The 14537-nt window shown below is 37.5% G+C and overlaps 1 protein-coding gene across 1 annotated transcript in view; it reads left to right on the top strand.

The window, feature by feature from the left end:
- Positions 1 to 14537, top strand: part of LOC114653135 (sodium channel protein type 5 subunit alpha-like) — a 387074-nt gene that overhangs the window by 148673 nt on the left and 223864 nt on the right. Inside the window, exon 6 of the mRNA XM_051928793.1 lies at positions 8868 to 8959. Coding sequence (XP_051784753.1) covers positions 8868 to 8959 — 92 coding nt within the window. The remainder of the gene's footprint in view (positions 1 to 8867; positions 8960 to 14537) is intronic.

The following is a 14537-nucleotide window of genomic DNA, read 5'->3' as shown; positions in this document are numbered from 1 at the left end:
AAATAGGAAAGTGATAACTGTACTCAAGGCAACAGCTACAAGTTTTCATTTTCTGCTTCACTTTTGATCTACGTCCCTAACCTCACCTACTGTCAGGAGCTTTAGGTAATAAACAAAAAGAGTGAGATCATGGGTACCACCGGCCAAAATGAGCTTTCTCCACAAAGTGGCCGGGCTCTCCCTTAGGAATAGGGTGAGAACCGCAAACATTCAGTAGAGTCTGGATGCCTGCTGGACACCTTATTGTGGAAGTTGTTTGGCACAACTGGGTGGTAGGAGACCCCGGGGAAGATCCAGGACTCGCTGGGTAGACTATATCTCCCACATGGATGGGAATGCTTTGGAATCCCACTGTAGCCTCACTGCTAAGACTGTTGCCTCTACAACTTGGCTTTAGGATAAGCTGTGGAAAATGAATACTGTAAATGAATGAATATTTCACTTTCTTGTAACTGTGTTAAGCAGTGCAGCAGCCAGCATTCTATTTACGTTTATGGTGCCCTATTGGGTCGCATCTGTCTTAAAAATTTATTTTAAATAATTTCGTGCATATGAGGCACATATAAGTGAAATATCAGTTCACAATCATAATAGGTCTTTCTCTCTTGCAAAATTGATTTCACGGTCAAAAAAATCATATATAAGCCAAAAACTGGAATGAGTAATTTTTGCAACAGTGTGAATGTAGCCTTTATTTTGTTTTTTTGAGGTGGTGTAGGGAGAAAATAACAATGAGTTATTACAAAGTGCTCCTGTTACACAAGTGCCTTAAAGTTTTGTGCTTGCTGCATCACATTCTAGAATTTGATGACGCTATCACCATTTGAATTAGTACTCTCAGGATGGGGCAAGGTTTTATTTGTTAGCAGTAAAAAAGACGGCAGAGGACAATTCCTAAAACCAGGAGTCTGCTGGAGAAAGTGTTACTACCTTTTTTTACCCTTTAAACTTCTTGTGAGGAGAGGTCATTATTTCCTATTGGCTAACAATAATAAATGGTTTAAATGAGTGTTATGGTTCTATAGTCACAAGCTTATAACTCATAAAGTTTTTCAATGCAAGTTTACTATGCTGTTGCTGCTATATAGGAGCCTAGCTGAAATAAAAGAGGCATCATAAGACATCACATAACTTTCCATTTTAAAGTAATTTGGTAACACTTAACATTCAGCACTTTTGTAAAATTACAGTGCACAGACAAACCTCTTCACATAGGCTGCTAGAACTGTAAAAAAAATTCAAATTTTTGCATTTGTATTATTTGTGTATGATGAACGTGACTAGTATATCAGCCACAACAAAATGTTTCAGACACATGCACAGACTTGTGTAATGTTATGTAATATGCTCCCTGAAAAACTTTTAGAATCCAAACTACCTAAATTCAGATTTATTGATGTTACTTCCACAATGTTTCTTTGGCCCCACTTGAAGTCTGATCCATGATTTGTATCAATTGGAGTTTTGTACTTAATAATGTGGCTGGCCAAAACTATATGAAAGGAAAAATATCTGCACTAAACATTTTGTACACATGAAAATTTGAGTAGGTCATGTTAATTCAGATTACTGACATAAAGAAATTTTTTTGTAATGTTGGCATTTTTGTTGATGCCCATTCATTGATGCAAGCAGCAACAAGAGAAATTGCTTAAAATTAGAGATTCAGGATATTTAGCTATTGCTTTCAATATAAATAGGGTCCAGAGTTATAAAATGTTCCTTTGTTTAAGCTCAGTACAGTTACCATGTAGTTAATTTAATACAATTGCAGAGTCTTATTGGCTCATCAAATATCCCAATGACATTTTATAAGCAAATTCAATTAGAACAGTAGTCACATTGGATGAATCGACACATGGAATAAATAATATTCAAGTAACTTGTTTGTCTTTCTGATTCATTTGGGTATTCAACAAATACTATACTTCCAAAGAAAATGAAAAAAGAAAATGACAGTGCGCAACCTAATTGTGACAATGTTCATTGCAGCGGAGACTACATAATATAACTAGTGAAAGAAAGAAGCTCCATTTTGCTAATCTGATTCTAAACAGCAATGGAATCAAACATGGTCTCTCTCTCTCTCTCTCTCTCTCTTTTTCCCTGTGTAAGAAATAAGCATGATATTTACCTCTATCAAAAAAGTAATTCATACAACAGCTTCCCACTTAATTTACAGGAAAGATGAAATATGTTTAGAATTTCTAAGTGAAATAAGTGAAATCAAACTTGTTTATCTAGCCAGTTTATAGTATAACACATATGGTGGCTTACCATTGCTGCCTTGTAGCTCTAGAGTTCTTGCTTGTAGCATCTACCTTCTTAGTGTGTGTGTGTGTAGTTTGCATGTTTTCCTATAGTCTGCATTGCTTAGTTTGGGGTACTCTGATTTTCTCTTTCATCTCAAGGTGGACAAGTTAAGTTGACTAGTTACTTTGAGTTTGAGTACCTATGCCTTCTGATTGTGTGGTGTTCTCTCCAATGTTAGTTCTTGCTTTGTGTCTGTTGTTGTAAGGTAGTCTCTGGCTTCCTGCACTCTGTATTGAAATAATAAGTCACCAAAAAGAATGGATAGCTAATCTGAATAAAATTATCTTAAGATGATATTCTTTTTTTTCGTTTTTACTTATCCACAGTAATAATGTGCACTTGTGTAGTTTATTTTTATAGAGAACTCTTAGCTTGATTGAATTTAAATTACTACTATTTCTTTTTTATTTTCACATCTAATTTATGCATTAGTGATTCTACATTGATTTCTGAGATCTCAGTATCCCATGACTACTGTAAAGTGTAGAAAAACATTGCAATGACAATCAGACAAAATTTGTAATTTCATGACCATGAAACTCAAAAAAGTATTTCAAGCTAAAAGGTTAGGCCCTAAAACTTAAGGAAGGCCTAAAGACATAAAGTCAGCCTGCCTTACAAACTCAAAAGCAGTTTGCAGTCTGCAAACTTAAAAAAGCCAAAGTGTGAATCTCAAAACTGCTCCTTTGCATCAACACATAAAACACATGGACAATAATAAGACAAATAAACTATTTTAACATTCTTAACGAATAATTTGAAATGTAAGGAATCTTTAATGAAATCAAAATAAAAAGATGAAAAACATTGTCATTGATTTTACTTGAACATCATAGGCTGTATGTATATTTGTTGTATTGATGGAAAACACCAACCCATAAACAATGGAGTTTTATTATTAAAATGAATTTCATGTACTATATCTATACCAAAACTTTAAACAAAAAACAAGCACACACTCTCAGCGCAATACCTTTCCAAGGTATACAAGTCCAAAAGTGATCTGATCGCACTGTGAGATAGACTGATAATTATATTTTCAGTTTCATCTGTAATTGTGCTGGAATGATTTAAATGTAATTTTTATTGAAACTAAAAATACACTGAAACCTATTGTCTACATTTATAAAGAAATCAGTATGTTCTGTTTGGCATTTTATGTTTCAAAATGCCTTTAATGTATTAATAGTTACAGTAGGTACTTGCATAAGTAGGGCTGAATTCTGTACAGCTATTATATTGCAGTTTTTCTATTTAAAAATGTAAATTGGCAAAAATCACTTATTTTTGTAGGACAGATTGTGTGTTGCGTCTACTTGCCTAGTAGTTAATAATCCAAAAGAAAAAAAATTAGTTGTTTATGTGTGCAATAAAAAATAAACATGGTATGCAAGTCATGGCAATGAGCAGTATTAAAAGTCTCCTGTACAGCCTTCATGTATTATTAATTATAATGTACAGATATTTTATTTACTTATTTAGTTACGTGAGTTAATTTCAATATTAAAGAACTAAAATCACTCTGCACAGATTCTACCAGAATTGTAAACAGTTTTCCACAGGTTATTATTACTTTTATTATGGCATAACATGTAACAAAAGTTTTCCCTGGGCATTGTTTTACACACCATCAAATGTTCCTGTCTCTCTTTTGTTAGGGCTATTCCATTTTCAACATTTTCATGCCATGTAGAAACTGAATTGCACAGCTAAAGAGATAAAGACAACTAATTCTTTATGCTAATTATACTTGAATGAGCTGAAAAGTTGCAATTATGCATTCCCACACACACGCGCACACACACTAACACACACAATGGACTTTATGGTTTAAATTTGGCAAGGAGACTTACTAAAATAAAAAAATCAATAAGCCAATACAGCCTTCATTGTCAAGACCATCATTAAAAAAGTCCAGTTTTCATTGACTAGGCTGGTGAAAAGGAGAACATTTTCTAGAACTATTTAAGTTCTATTAAATATATTTATTGATTTATTAATATAGTATATATTTATATTAATGGAGGGTCAAAATAAGCTGTAGAATGTTCTGAGGTTCAGATGGTCATGGGAAGCTGAGATATTCATGAAAAACTTTTTCGACAGCTTGAGGGCAAGAAAGGAGAAGCATCTTAACTTTTTGATTCTGCTAATAAGAAAAGGCAGAACATTTTGTAGTGAAAGCTAAAGATGCTGTGGTCTGTAAATGTTTAATATACAAAATATCAGGATTTAGCTAATACAGCAACTGTTTATTTTATCACCTTCTAATCACCTTTCTTTGAAAAAATTATTCATATGGAAGATTGAGACAATGGAATTGGAGTTAAAATTTCTGGCATGCATATGTAACATTCATTAATTTAATAAAGAAAAATTGTAATCTTTCTTTGTAAAATCAACACAAGACATACCATCAGCTAAAGTTAAAACAGGGTAACAGTAATTCCACAGTAAAAATTAAAAAATTAGAAAGAAAGATTTCTGTTGTTAAGTCTTTAGGAAGGCAGATGCAGATGCATTGTTAAAAAGCCCTTTTCTAATGCAATAATGTTAATAATTCCTGAATATATTATTAGGAAAAAAATCAAGTATTTTCACTATACTTATAAATATTTAAATCATAATACAGGTGTTTGCTGACACATGCTGTCATGGCAAAATACAGTGCCTCCAGAAAGTATTCAGACCCCTTCACTTTTTACACATTTCATTTTTTATGCTAAATAATTTAAAGCTGTTTTCCCCTCATCCAGCAAAACACAATACCCCAGAATGACAAAGCAAAAAATATTTGCAAATTTATTAAAAACAAAAAACATTAACAATACCATTGACACGAGTGTTCAGACCCATTACTCAATACTTAATTGAAGCACCTTTGGCAAGGATTACGGTTAAGAGTCTTCTTGGATATGACATGACAAAGTTCACTCACATGGATTTGGGGGTTTCTTCCATTTTTCTGTGCAGAACCTCTCGATCTCTGTTAGGCTGGATGGAGACTATTAGTGGACAACTATTATATGGGCTATTCAGAGATGTTCTAGCGAGTACAAGTCTGGGCTCTAGCAGAGCTGCTCAAGAATATTCACAGCATTGTCTGTAAGCCACTCCTATGTGTTGTTTCTGATTTGTGCATAGGATCATTGTCTTGTTGGAAGGTGTAGCTTTGGCCCAATCTTGAGGTCTAGAGTGGTCTGGAGCAGGTTTTCATTAAGGATATCCTTGCACTTTGATCTGTTCATCTGTTCCTCAATCCTGTCTAGTCTGTTTAGTCTCCCAGTTCCTGCCTCTGAAAAACAACCCCAAAGCATGATGCTGCCACCACCATGCTTCATCATGGGGTTGGTATTACACATGTGAATAACTGTGCCTTTTTTCCTCATGATATGACACTTTGTGTAGCCAAACAGTTCATTATTGGTTTCATCAGACCAGAGAATCTTGTTTTCAATAATCTGAGAGTCCTTTATTTGCCATTTGGTAAACCTTGAGGAGGCTTTCATATGTCATGTGGCTACTTTGCCACAAGGACCAGATAATGGAGTGTTGCATTTGTGGCTGACCTACAGGAAGTTTCTCCAATCTCCACACAGGTTCTCTGGAGCTCAGCTAGAATGGTCATTAGATTCTTAGTGACTTCTCTTACCAAGGCCCTTCTTGTTCTATTGCTCAGTTTGACCAGGCAGCAAGCTCTAGGAAGAGTCCTGGTTATTCCAAACTTCCTAAAAGGAATTAAGAAAACCACTGTGCTCTTTCTTGGGAACCTTCAATGGTGTAGAATTTTTTGTACCCCAGATCTGTGCCTCAACACAATCCTTCTTCTCCAAGTTCTGCTGGCAATGCCTTTGACCTTATTGCTTGGTTTTTGCTCTGAATGACAACTGTGAGACCTTCTATTTACAAGTGTGTGCCTTTCATGTGCAATTGATTGAATAAACCACAGGTGGATTCCAAACAAGGTGTAGAATCTTGTCAATTACGGTCAATAGAATGGGATGCACAAATTGCCATAGCAAAGGATCGAAATAGTTGTTTCAATATGGTTCTCAAGTTTTTTTTTATCTTTAACTCATTTGCAAAATGGATTTAAGTGATTTTAGCATAGGTATGCAACATAATTAAAAAAGTGAAGGGGACTGAATACATTGTGAAGCCACTGTATGACATCCTGCAGACCTTTCGGCAAGCCATGGAAAAAATCTATTTTTTGTGTTTACACTACTAGGTGACATGAGACACAACAGACAACATCTTATCTGTTGCACCATTTGTCACTTCAGATGCTTCCTTCCCAGAATGAATACGGCAATAATAATATGTATAGAAAACATACCTTTTCAAAGTGAAAATACTATAGATTGTCCTTGAAATAATATTCTGATCAATGTCAGCTCACAGTCTAAACTGATAGTTATTAGTCAAATTCAAAACTTATCTGTTTCATGAAAATCATAACCAAATTAAAGTACAAACATCAGTTCAGTCAGCTTCTGGAGTTATAGAGCCTTTCAATAGCTAATTCAGTACTAAAGATTTTTTTTCCTCAGTAATGAATAGGGGTGGCGCAGTGGTAACGCTGCTGCCTTGCAGTTAGGAGACCTGGCTTCACTTCCCGGGTCCTCCCTGCGTGGAGTTTGCATGTTCTCCCCGTGTCTGTGTGGGTTTCCTTCGCAGTCCAAAGACATGCAGGTTAGGTGCATTGGCTATCCTAAATTGTCTCTACTTGGTGTGTGTGCCCTGCAGTGGGCTGGCACACTGCCTGGGGTTTGTTCCTGCCTTGCGCCCTGTGTTGGCTGGGATTGGCTCCAGCAGACCCCTGTGACCCTGTGTTAGGATATAGCGGGTTGGATAATGGATGGATGGATAATGATTTAGTCTCACCTATCCACCCCGTTTCATAGTTACACAAATTGCTTATCCTTTTTTTATGTCTTTGTATATGCGCATGAGTGAAGAACTTGTTTCCCATCCAGACCTGGTTCATATTTTATACTCAGTTCCATGTAGACAAGCTCAAGACTTCCACAACTTACTTTTATACAGTAGAAAATGTGTAATCTAGTAGTTTACCAAAGAATTTTTGATATTAAACAAATGTGTTACTTCATTGTTATAGTTACTTCACCTGAGTAACTTCACTCCATACTTTCACCTCTTTTAGGAACCAAAAGATATAAGAAATGTGCTCGTAATAAAGCTTAGAACTTATGTTACTAAGAACGCCCGTTGCCATCGGAAATAACCTTGTGAGTTAGTCTATACCTTGACAGACTCTTATAGATCCATAAACTTAAAACAGTCTGTTTTGGCAGTAGTGTTATATACTAAAATGAAAAAATATTTATAAACTCTGGTAAGAATTCATCATCAGTTAGGGGTCAGAGTGATTGATTTAGAAATCTTATTGCAAAACAGCAGGGGCAAAGCAAAACTGAAAAATTATCATTTTTGCAGTGTTTTGTACATAAAGTTCCATTTTTTATTTCTCGTGCAAAATAATTATTTCTTTTAGGAAAGGCTCTGACGTGCAGCATATGTGAAGCTTGCCTTTTTATGAAGTGGTATACTGATATAACATGCAGACTTGTACTACCACCAATTACAATTCCATTCCTGGAAACCACTGTGACATATATATGCCATCATAGAAGTGCAGCTCCTTGCGAAATGTAATCAATTTTTTGGGAAAAAAAAGAGACTAAGGGAATTTACTTAGTATTTTTATACTTTTGTTAACGGTGAATCATGGTAAATAGCATTTCAGTTAAGAGCAGTGAGGAACTTAAAATTCTTCAAACGTATGTTAAATTAATTGCACTTCATCAATGTACCAAATGAAAAGACTGTTGCTCACAAATTCATAATAGCAGTAAGCAATATTACACATTTGAAAGGGATTTTGATGTCGCCCTTTTATGAATTTCTAAGACAGCAGACTGGGAGCTACAGTGAGTCATCTGATTAAATAAGAAGTTCAGTTTAGGAGATTAACATTAAAGTAAGCATTTGGTTGAAAACAATAAACTATAGTCAGTATGGTCCCCTACTACTGGGACTGGGCACCCCTGATTTAGAAAAATCAGCTTCTTAGTTTTGCGTTTTTGTTTGGCTAAGCTTTGTTTATCTCATCTCTTAAAATGTCCTTTCCCTGGTACTAACAAGCTTTTAGTATAATGTGAAATGGGTATCTGTGAAGAAAAAAAAGACTCATGTGCTGTCTTTACTTTGTTTAATTGCTGTTGTCTTCAAAATAACTGTGATTTGATCCTGCAGGTTTGTAACAGAATTTGTAAACGTAGGCAATGTTTCAGCTCTTCGAACTTTCAGAGTGCTGAGAGCTCTGAAAACTATTTCAGTGATACCAGGTAAGAAATTCTAGTCACTCTGCAGGCTGCTACCGTCGGGAGGAACTTACTGTATCTGGCTCTCTTTTTCTAGACTACCCTTTCTGCCCTACCCCCCCACTCCCACCCCCAACAGAGCCTCACTGCATTTGCTTGTTTGGTGCCGCTCTGTCATTGTATGTGTGTGCCTTTCGCTTGTTGCAGATATGTTACTGAGTTTGTCGACTTGGGCAATGTGTCAGCGTTAAGAACGTTCCGAGTACTCCGAGCACTGAAAACTATCTCTGTCATTCCAGGTGAGAACAGTGTCAAACACTAAGGCTGTCCCTCTGACTAACCATGCTGCATTCTCAACCATGCTGCATTCTTTCTATTAATCATAGAAACTAATCACGTGACTGTGGAAATGGGAATGCAAAGGGATCATAGGAAATGAGACCTGTGAATAGAATCACTTACTCTAGAGGGAAAATAGTTCTACTAATGGGTATATTGTCTCTAAATTCTTAACATGCTTAAGTTGAGTCCAAGGAATTATGTTTTAAGATTCATTGAGTCAGGCTGCTGAGTAGCCCATAATGCCCCCCACCACCACAACATCTTGAACATGATGTGAGAATCTGAGGAAATTTTGCAATCTTTGAGAAAAAAAAACAGTAATTTTTCAGGTATAGTTCTCATTAATTCAACAATTCTGTGATATAAATGCAAAATACTTTAATTTTTTTCCATGCACCTTTTTTCTTTCAATTATGACCTCATTAAGCATTTAGAACAGTACAGGGCCTTATTTTGTATCAGCTGTTTAGCTATGCTGTAATCACAGACACAAGCATATATATTACTTGACATAGAGAGCAGAGGACTGGAAACCAATAAGAACAATCAAAAGAGGCCCTTACAGTGGTACCCCAGAACACAAACTTGACCCATTCTAGAAGACTGGTTGAGTTTCAATTTGGTCGAGTTTCGAATCAACTTTCCCCATAGGAAATAATTTAAATAGGATAGATCTGTTACAAACATCCACATGATTGCTTATTTATACTTATATACATACATAACTAATGATAAAAATCATTTTAAAACCATTGAAATCAATGCACAGAAGAGATAAACACATAAATAGAAATGACAATTTAACTGCATTGAAGCAAGCTGATGGCATCCAAATTATAGCGTACATTTACATAAACCTATCTAATTGTTTCTGGTGAATCCACACTAACAGTATCTTCTCTACTTCTTCACTGGCCAACAAATCTTATGGAAAATTTTGTTTCCAAGAGAACTGCGTTACGCATTTAATATTGTAGTCTCCAGCAGCATAGGCCTGCACTATGATATTGCAACATAAGCAACACCAGAGAAAATAGAAATTTTTGCCCCAGATTTTCATTTCTAGTCACTGTCCAATGCGTCGCGTATCAGTGTCCAACAGTCGTCTCCCAGCATAGACGTACTCCAGTATCCCTGGTAGAGTTTCTCCATGGTGGCGATGTGTTGGTGAAACCTTTTACCATATTCGTCACTGACAGTGCTGAGGTTGGCTGGGAAGAAGTTCAAGTAGGAATGAAGAAAATATATGTATGCCTGGAGTAGACTTTTAACCTATTCAACGTAGTTTGGTGCCCTGTAGTTGCCCAGAAAGTTAAAAATGACATTCTTGAAGGCAGTCTATGTGACACATTCGGCACCCTGCAGAAGGTCATCAAACTGACTATCCTTCATCACCTCTTAGATCTGTGGGCCAATGAAAATACCTTCTTTTATCTAGGCTTCACTTTGCTTGTTCATTTTCGTAACGACGTTTTTCATTAGCCTAAATTTGATGTGCAAAAGTGGAAGAAATATGTTCTTCGGATCAATCAGTGGGTCATCTGCAACATTCTTCTGCCCTGGAACCAATTTCCTATGAGGTGGCCAGTCCTTTATCATGTAATGTAAATCTCTTGTCTGGCTGTCCCACTTGCAAAGAAAACAATAGTACTTGGTGTCCTAGCTGCAGACCAAATAAAATTGCAACCACCTTCAGATTGCCACATAAATTTCAGTTGTACCTCAATTCATAAATGTGTTTCAGCAGCAGCTGCATGTTCTCATACGTTTCCTTCATATGAATGGCATGCCCAACAGGTATGGAAGGGCAGATATTGTCATTGGGCAGCAAAACATCCTTCAAATTTAACAATGATGAAAACAGTCCATCGATGTCACTGCAAAAGGTCAGACTGTCAACTTGTCTGAAGAATTTTGTCAAATCATCATAACGGCAGCGAAATACTGAAAATTTTCTGCCTGGTGACAACTTGTTCCTTCCTTGCAACCTTGATCCGAGCAATTCTCTCTGACTCTTTGATAAATCCAAATCTCTGACAAGATCATTGAGCTCTGCCTGAGAAATTAAATGAGGATCTCTGGGTGTTGATGGCTCAAACTATGGATCATCAGCAGCTGCAGCAGCAGCAGCAGCTTCCATCTGCATCTATGCCTCCTTGTCCTTGTCCTCCAGCATCCACACCTCTGGCGGTTTTGAAACAGGAAGACTTTTGGCATATATATATATATATATATATATATATATATATATATATATATATATATATATATATATATTGTGGAAAGCAGCCTGGACACAGACAGGCAGACACCGATGGTTCAAACCCAAACACACGTTTATTATACATTTTCTATTTACAATACTACACACAACCCAGTGCCCCTGCACCAATCACCCTTAGTCCAGGCCTTTCTCACTAATGCCTCTTTTCCTGACCGCCTCCACTCCTCTCCTCCGAGCTCTGTCCTCTTCCACCCAACTCCAAGCATCGAATGGAGGGAGGTGGCCCCTTTTATGTTCACCTGGACGTGCTCCAGGTGCCTCCCGATGAACTTCTGTCGGCACTTCCTGGTGTGGCGGAAGTGCCGGCTGAGCACCTGGAAGCACTCCGGGTGTCCCTGGTGATCCTTCCGCCAGCACCTCCGGGTGTGGCGGAAGTGCTGATGTCCAGGGCTCTTTAGGCATCCGGGCACCCCCTGGAGGTGACCACAGGCCCCTATAGGGTTGAGCTTCCATGCTCTATTCCCATGGTCCCCATACCAACCAGGGCGGCTGCCCCCTTGTGGTGGTCCGGAGGAGGCATAATCCCTCTTCCGGTCCTTCCAGGCATCCCGGCTATATATATATATACAGTGCATCCGGAAAGTATTCACAGCACATCACTTTTTCCACATTTTGTTATGTTACAGCCTTATTCCAAAATGGATTAAATTCATTTCTTTTCTCAGAATTCTACACACAACACCCCATAATGACAACGTGAAAAAAGTTTACTTGAGGTTTTTGCAAATTTATTAAAAATAAAAAAACTGAGAAATCACATTTACATAAGTATTCACAGCCTTTGCTCAATACTTTGTCGATGCACCTTTGGCAGCAATTACAGCCTCAAGTCTTTTTGAATATGATGCCACAAGCTTGGCACACCTATCCTTGGCCAGTTTCGCCCATTCCTCTTTGCAGCACCTCTCAAGCTCCATCAGGTTGGATGGGAAGCGTCGGTGCACAGCCATTTTAAGATCTCTCCAGAGATGTTCAATCGGATTCAAGTCTGGGCTCTGGCTGGGCCACTCAAGGACATTCACAGAATTGTCCTGAAGCCACTCCTTTGATATCTTGGCTATGTGCTTAGGGTCGTTGTCCTGCTGAAAGATGAACCGTCGCCCCAGTCTGAGGTCAAGAGCACTCTGGAGCAGGTTTTCATCCAGGATGTCTCTGTACATTGCTGCAGTCATCTTTCCCTTTATCCTGACTAGTCTCCCAGTCCCTGCCGCTGAAAAACATCCCCACAACATGATGCTGCCACCACCATACTTCACTGTAGGGATGGTGCCAGGTTTCCCCCAAATGTGACGCCTGGCATTCACACCAAAGAGTTCAATCTTTGTCTTATCAGACCAGAGAATTTTGTTTCTCATGGTCTGAGAGTCCTTCAGGTGCCTTTTGGTAAACTCCAGGCAGGCTGCCATGTGCCTTTTACTAAGGAGTGGCTTCCGTCTGCCCACTCTACCATACAGGCCTGATTGGTGGATTGCTGCAGAGATGGTTGTCCTTCTGGAAGGCTCTCCTCTCTCCACAGAGGACCTCTTGAGCTCTGACAGAGTGACCATCGGGTTCTTGGTCACTTCCTTGACTAAGGCCCTTCTCCCCCGATCGCTCAGTTTAAATGGCCGGCCAGCTCTAGGAAGAGTCCCGGTGGTTTCGAACTTCTTCCACTTATGGATGATGGAGGCCACTGTGCTCATTGGGACCTTCAAAGCAGCAGAATTTTTTCTGTAACCTTCCCCAGATTTGTGCCTCGAGACAATCCTGTCTCGGAGGTCTACAGACAATTCCTTTGACTTCATGCTTGGTTTGAGCTCTGACATGAACTGTCAACTTTGGGACCTTATATATACAGGTGTGTGCCTTTCCAAATCATGTCCAATTAACTGAATTTACCACAGGTGGACTCCAATTAAGCTGCAGAAACATCTCAAGGATGATCAGGGGAAACAGGATGCACCTGAGCTCAATTTCGTGCTTCACGGCAAAGGCTGTGAATACTTATGTACATGTGCTTTCTCAGTTTTTTTATTTTTAATAAATTTGCAAAAACCTCAAGTAAGCTTTTTTCACGTTGTCATTATGGGGTGTTGTGTGTAGAATTCTGAGGAAAAAAATGAATTTAATCCATTTTGGAATAAGGCTGTAACATAACAAAATGTGGAAAAAGTGAGGCGCTGTGAATACTTTCCGGATGCACTGTATATATATATAATATATAATGTATTTGTCTGGCTGATTATGAAGAAAGTATAAAGAAACTTAGCCGTAAAGATTCTACATGCTATTTGGTTTTTCATTATATTCCTTTATTACCGGATCACTGTCAGTAGTTAACAGTATGTCATTTGCCATTTTTACATGTAACTGTTAATTGACAGCCATCTTCAGTTCAATGGTAAATAAGGTGAACACCAAAGAGCAAATCATGCATTCAGAATGATGGTGCACTGTTTTTTTTTTTTTTTGTGCCACCTCACACTTCCAGATTCCTCTTTTCGAATCTCAATCCAGATGCTATTTATGTGGATATATTTCTTTTCAAAGTGCCTTTCTTAGGGTACTTCTAAAAACGTGAAGGGCAGACTGACTGACTAATCTAAACTGATTTCTTACTTAGCAAATTGTCGTCCCCTCTGACCATTGTTAAAAAAAAAAAATATTGAAGGAGGCAGAATGTTCTTTGGGTTCATATTAACATTTGTTTAGATTCCTGAAATACTGTACTGGGTCTTCATCATTAACCAGTTTACAATTATAATATATTTAAGAATAATTTATTGGGATTTTTTCTATCCCAGACCTGTCTCTCCAAAACGACTTAATTCCTTTAAATTAGATATAGTCTTGAACTTCTCTTGTCTGGGATGTGATCCTAGCAAAATATTGCGTTACACTGTTTCTATAGATTAGTTTGCAGTGCATCATGCCTGTGCTATATTAAGTGAAAATTATTTGATTGAATAGTTTTAAAAGAAAGCTATACTTAATTCTGCTCAAACATAGTGCTGTGTGACTGTTGCCACAAGCAACAGACTTGTCAGCTCATATTATAGCTTTTATTGGTACATTTTTATGTCCTGGAAATGGATTAATGAGTGAATGGAATTAACATGTCTTAACACATCAAACAGTACACACGTTTCCAGGAAATCTGTGTTCTTTTCAATATGAAGCAATAAAAATGGATGAAACATATTTGAATTTAAAAATCCTCGGAAAAAATGCTAAAAGTATTTATGTCAAACATATATGTTATTTATAAGTTC

Source organism: Erpetoichthys calabaricus, chromosome 6 (assembly GCF_900747795.2).
Source record: "Erpetoichthys calabaricus chromosome 6, fErpCal1.3, whole genome shotgun sequence".
Taxonomy (NCBI): Eukaryota; Metazoa; Chordata; class Cladistia; order Polypteriformes; family Polypteridae; genus Erpetoichthys; species Erpetoichthys calabaricus.
This window is presented reverse-complemented; position numbering and strand designations above follow the sequence as displayed.